Source organism: Sinocyclocheilus anshuiensis, unplaced genomic scaffold, assembly GCF_001515605.1.
Source record: "Sinocyclocheilus anshuiensis isolate Anshui unplaced genomic scaffold, SAMN03320099.WGS_v1.1 scaffold327, whole genome shotgun sequence".
In the NCBI taxonomy this organism is placed as follows: domain Eukaryota; kingdom Metazoa; phylum Chordata; class Actinopteri; order Cypriniformes; family Cyprinidae; genus Sinocyclocheilus; species Sinocyclocheilus anshuiensis.
Window position 1 is genome coordinate 490,028 of NW_015548206.1, and position 6,357 is coordinate 496,384.

The 6,357-nt window shown below is 38.4% G+C and overlaps 1 protein-coding gene across 1 annotated transcript in view; it reads left to right on the forward strand.

Annotated features, from left to right (window-relative positions):
• The first annotated feature begins 1,197 nt into the window (after positions 1 to 1,197).
• Positions 1,198 to 6,357, forward strand: part of tnk2b (tyrosine kinase, non-receptor, 2b) — a 42,635-nt gene continuing 37,475 nt past the window's right edge. The window contains exon 1 of the mRNA XM_016440242.1: positions 1,198 to 1,880. Within this exon, the coding sequence (XP_016295728.1) occupies positions 1,818 to 1,880 (63 nt within the window). The 5' untranslated portion in view covers positions 1,198 to 1,817. The remainder of the gene's footprint in view (positions 1,881 to 6,357) is intronic.

A 6,357-nucleotide genomic window follows, 5' to 3' on the forward strand; every position in this document is an offset into this window, starting at 1 on the left:
AGCCAAAGGTGACTGTGCTACGGAAAGAACTCCTAAAATGTATTATCCAGACACTTACGACACCTACAGTGTCTACAATGCACAGCTGGTTTAAGTGATCAGCCAAATATCTGAGCTCGGTCACAGGGACCCGCATTTTTCCTTTATTCACAGCTGTGCTAGCATTACCATATTTTTTTTCATTCTCTTAAATAAAGCTCCTTTTTTCGATAAGTCTCAGGAACATTCCTGCTGCATTAGCTGCTTGGTCTGAAGCAGCGTTGGAAATTCTTTGTGTCAGGGCAGTAATTGGAGACAGACTGTTCATGACACGCAGGGCCCTGCTTTACTGCCTCTGTCCCTGCTCACCTCATCTTCCCTCTTGCTCTGGGGGGAAAAAATAAAAACACATGGCTCAACCAACATTGTACATTTTGTTTATCGCTCAAAATGCAGCACGTCTGGTTTAGTCTGTAGGCTTGATGAATCAGTGGGGAATGAGGGAGGGGAAGGGACGTAAATAAAACATGGTTTATTCTGCTAGGGGTGATGAAGCCAAAATGTCCCCTTTTCGTTCAGAGGAGAATGAGGAAGCGGGAGGGGACACATTTTGAATGCGTTTGTTTACAAGAGGTTGAGATAAAATTTTTTGAGGGATTGAAGAAGGAGAATGCTGCAAACCAAATAAAGAAGAAAAGTCAGGTCATGTGGGAGTTTAGAGCAGAGTGGTAGAGAGAGAGTGAATATAAAAGAAAGATGTGGTGAGAGCCAGAGATAGGAGGGGGGATATGGTGCTGTTCAGGAGGGGATTTGTTAAGAGCCCAACATATGGGAGGAACACAGGAAATGAGCTCTCCATCCTGCAGTTAAATCTGACCTTTTGGCTCATGATCAAATGCTCCTCCATCCGAATACCATAGAGTCTCTGTCCCGGGCACAGGCTGACGGAGAGAGGAGAGAGAGAGAGGGAGAGAGGGAGGGAGGGAAAGAAAGAAAGGGGCACTTCCCCAGCGTCTGTTTGTGAGTTGCAGGAATTACACAGTCACGCAGTAGGGAGAGAGAGAGTCCTAGACGCTCCTCCTGCTCCAGAATAACACGGCCCCTCTGACACTAACATGCACGCACTGACCAAAAAAAAAAAAAAAAAAGGCACTTTTACATCCCAAACTTTTGAATGGCAGTGTATTATACACCAAAAAAAAAAAAAAAAAAAAAGTGCCATTTCTAGCTCAGCAGACCACAGAAGCACTAAGGGACAACTTTGTCTGGGCATTGCAGCTCTTCTGGTTCTCTTATCACTTCCACTGTGGCTGTCATCTGAGCGAAGGAAATCGGGAATAGAAGAAACTGTTCTGTTAATAGCTGGCCTGTGGACTGATCGGATGGATAGAGGAATGGACAACTGAGAAAAATGACTCAAACACATTCTGCAAAATCTTTTTCAGACATACAACAAGGAGGACATCACCTCACAGTTCTTGTGATTTGCTTCAGAGCACACAGTGTGAACTTTGTTTTGGGATGTTCTAACTAGGCTGCCAAGTGAACATTTCCCTTTGGCAGACCTCTCTCTCTAGTGTTTTCTTGCCTTGCCCTGCACAGTCCCCCACATACAAGTTCATCATGCTAGTGCTGAGCTTCGGTTAAAGGAGCTTAATGTGGATTGCCCCGCGATGGAATGTAGTACGTCGGCTGTACAAGTTCAGGAGACTTTCCAACTGAGGAGACCTTCACAGTTTTGGAGTTGTCTCTCAATCTCGAACCCTGTTCTCCAGCAAAAGAGTCTCAGACGATTAGGCTGAACTTGTCTTTTTGTGGATTTTCTCTTAGAACTCAATATGCGTCGTTTTGACAAGCTCAAAAAATCATTTCCGTTTCTTGCTCATTTTCATGTGTACAGAGTAAGTCTGTTTTTCATTCTCTTGTGCAGCGCATGCTAGGTTTCAGTATGAGGAATAGAGCTGGGAATTTCAGGACTGACTCGTGCTTGAGCGTACATGTGTGTGCTGGTTCATGTCAGCATTTGTGTTGGTGTGAAACCGCACCATGCTTTTATACATGTGTCAGAGCTTGAGATATCATCAGACCATACCAGAGCCTGACCCTAACAATACATGAAACCTTCACAGTGCATAACTTGAGAGCATCATGTCTAACAATGTATTTCTCACACGCTGTCAGAAGTCAGGTGTTTTTTGCATTTGTTTGCCATTTATATAGTATTACGTTGCATCCATTCTTGTTCACTTTAATTGCATTATCGTAATGTTGCCAGTTTTGTAGCTGATTTATTGTGCCTGATCATGGCAATTAATTTGTAATGTTCTTTCTTAAATTAGCTTGAAGGGTGTAACCACTCTTAGTTGTAAATCATGGACTCTGCCCAAGGGCCATGGCAATAGTTCCCTTGGGCTTAAAGTGTACAGCCCTGTAACACCATATGCATTACTTCAAATTGCACAAGCTTCACTCATTGCCACTAGCATTGCTCAGTATGCCTGCATTTTGGTAATACTTGTTAGCAGTACCATATTTTCCAAATAATAATACCGTAATGCATAGTACAAAAATATTAAAATATATTATAGAGGGGTCTTGATTTGTTTGGAGTGCTTACAAATTCTAGTGAAACATACTGTATCAAGACCAAAAGTTTCTTTTTAGCATAAGGATTTATTGTAAAAGATGCATGCACACTATGCATGACAACATATCATCAGGATCAGGTGGCTCAGACTAATCACATATCAAGATCACAATTGAGCCAGACATTTCATGGATGCTTTGCCACTGTGGTTGTGAGGACAGATTGCTTGCTTGAATTAGCAGTTGGATTTGTCAGACTGCGAGCCTTCATATCAAAGACTGTTTAGTAGTAATAGTTGTAACTGATTTTAGTCTGTAGATTTTATTGACACATGTTCCTTGCTACAACCACACATTAACTCACTTCACGCACAGGACAAGTGTTTTTCCTCCTCTATCGTCAGTCTCCGAAGGCCTGGATTTCTCTCTTTCACACATTCCCCTTCCTCTTTTGCACAGGAGAGACATTTCCTGTATGTTTAGAGGTATACTGTATCTAAACTTTGACTCCTAAGTTTGCAAGCCAGCAGGGTAGACCGGAACTGTTGAGACATATTTTGGACATGATGTTGGATCTGTTCCCAGTTTAAGTGTGAAAGGTTGCTGGGAAGTTCAGTGTGGGGGGAGGGATACGGTTGTTTGTAGATGTAAATGACTATTTTGTCAATATAAACTTTTATAAACTTATATAAACAATATAATTATATACAAAATATATGTAAAATTTTTCAGTGGCATTTGCTAATACATGCATCACTATTATTGGGCTGTATAGAATGAGTTTTATTTTTTCAAAATTGTAAAACTTTAACAGTTTAATGTCATTGAAATAATAAGGCCATACCGAATCAGGTTTTTCCCCAAATTATGTTGTCTGTTTTAATTTTTCTAGATTCTGTATTTTATGATTGAATACAAATCAGTTGTGATCAATTATATCACCTCCACAGCTTATTCGCTTTGATGCAGACTTTATATTTAAATAAATATAAAGAAATGCTTGAATACATTCATTCAAAATGTGCAGCAAGCTATGTTTTTATGACAGATTTTGAAATTTCTGCATCATGAAAATCATAGAGCTTTACTATTACTATTCTCATACTTGAAGTTAACAAAACAAAGCGAGAGAATGTCACAGAAATTTCAGTGCGTGACTATGCTCTGAAAGATATTGATGGTTAAATTAAAGTTAAAAAGGTCCTGACCCTTATGACCCTTGACTTTTCATATGTCAACAGAGGAAGCACTTTGGGCACAAAAGGCTGCTTGTGCTCTCTCTCTCTTTTCTCACACTTATTCAAGAAACCTGTTGACTTTGTAACCCTTTGTTTTACATGAATATCTCAGCAAGCTTCCGCCACTTTTACAATTCTGCAACAGAGACCAACAATTTAAAAAGGAGCTCTGACAGGACACAGTATATATATTTTTGGTCTATTGGATGTGTGTTTCTTCCACAGTAATGTAATGCCTTTCGAATTATCTTAGTTTGAGCAAATGTTGATATATGATTATATGTAGTGGTCGACTGATATTTTGGCTTTGGCTGATAATTGACTTTTTTTTAAAATTATCGGCCGACAAGTGTTTTTGTTTGGCAGATGGATCACTCAAATCAGAAAGAATGTGAAGGTTATGATAACGGACATGTGCGGGAAGTTGTAGTTCTCAAGGAATTTGTATTCACCAGAATATTTTCGGGTGAAAGCATGATTAAAACAGGTACAGCACTTACTCACATGCAATCGCTCTCTCAATAATGCATTTAAACAAATTTAATCTTACAGTGCTACATCATCTGTATCCGATTTTGAATGAGCAGAAATCTGTAAATAATGCAGCGATCCGTAGATAAAATAACTGGCGAAAACATAGTTATTTTAATCCTTCACAAAATAAATTTGCAAAAAGCAGCAATGATACCTTTTAATGCTGACAACCATGTAATAAGCTTGGCATGTGGTAGGAATATTGTTCGCACACTAGTGTTCCAATAAGCCACTTTTAAACTACTCTCCAAGTATCTTATTAATTTTTTATGTTAATATATGTTATGAAAATAAGTTCTGCGGTATTTCAAAACATACTAAAAAACTTCAGCCGTAAATTTCCTCAGGCAATGAAGGCGGAGCGGTGTTTCTGATATCAGTGAGCGAGGAGTGGAGCGGCGAGCGGGAAATGGTGAACCCGGAGCGGAGCTGGAGTTGAGTGTTTATTGAATACTTGGAGCACGGAGGGGAAATTGTTCCACCTCCGCTCAACATACTCTGAAAATCACACAAAGAGTGCCGTTTTTTTCCCCTCCAAATATCACTAAGATTGCAAATGTGGTATTGATTTTATACAAGTTAAATAAACAAGAAGTTAATGTAAAGTAACTTAGGCCTATATTTTAGAGAACACTTCCCATTTTTGCTATTTCAGCAATGAAAGAGTTTCAAACAAAACCACAGAAGAACTGTTTTTGTTACTGAACGAATCAGCCATTTGAATGAATCAGGTGAATCAATATCTCACTTGCTGCCACCTACTGGCATTTTTAATTTTAAAGTTAAAGTATATTTTAAAGTAAAGTGTGTATATAGTGTCTTACTATTTGAATTGACTTTGATTTAAAAGTAAGAATTCAACACAAAAGATAATGCATGCATTTAATTAGGTTAGGAAAAAATTGGCCTTAAAAAGTCACAAATGCCCATAATAGGGAAAAATTTAAAAAGTTAATTTCTGTTACTGTGGCAAAATAAAGACAGCACAGAATATGAAGAATATCAAAAGCTTGGGGATTCAGCTGTCCATAGCAGTCCTAAACCTGTTATGCATGTGTTTTGTCTAGTCGACTAAACGGTACAGCTCCTCCTAGTCGACACTGAAAACAATAGTCGATTACATGACAGAAAAAGAAAAGAAAAAAAAAAAACATATTTATCATTCAAATTACCATAATTTTATGTTACCATCAAATTACCATTGTTACATTTAAAACATTTTAAATAACAAGTTAAAATAAAACATTAAAAAAAAAATACATTCTTTTTAAAAGTGTATCTGGGCGTAAACTACATTTTTACCTCAGACCTTGCATGAGTTTTCTTCGTGTCAGTTGTGGCAAGCTCAAAAGTGACCACGCGAAAGATGAGTAAGGTGTGGGATTATTTTGAATTAGAAGGAAACGGAAAAGTTTTGTGTAAACTGTGTAATGTCAAATTGGCTTAACGTTACAATAACTCTACTGGAGCGATGCGTAATCATATTCAATACAGGCACGTAGGCATTAGCTTAGAGACTAGCCAAAGCCAGCTAATGTCAATCACGTCATTCACTACAGCCCGCTGCCGCTGTCTATTCCTCTAACGAAGACCCACTTCGGTGGTAGTGCGGGATGTCCAGACGCTTTCCGAAATTCTGTTGGCTTGCTTTTCGTTATCTCTGCGTGCCTGCGACTTCAGTTCCTGCAGAGCGTGTTTTTTCAAGTGCAGGAATTGTTAATCGCCTCAGGTCCTGTCTTTCTTTTTGTTCGTTTTGTTTTTAGATGATATAGCCTACATGATGAAGTATGTTTTTAAAAGCCGTTTTAATGCTATTCCTTGATAAAAATGTCCTATTGTTTTTGACTTGTGTTTTAATATGTTGGCTAACGTTATATGAAGATGAAGAATTCTGTCAGGCTATTGATTGATTTTCCATTGTTCTGCATTTCCCCAGCTGATTTTAATAAATAAGCATTGGCTGACGTTGAGTGTATGCTCTTCTTTTTTTTTTTTTTTTTTTTTTAGGACCCCCTCAAAT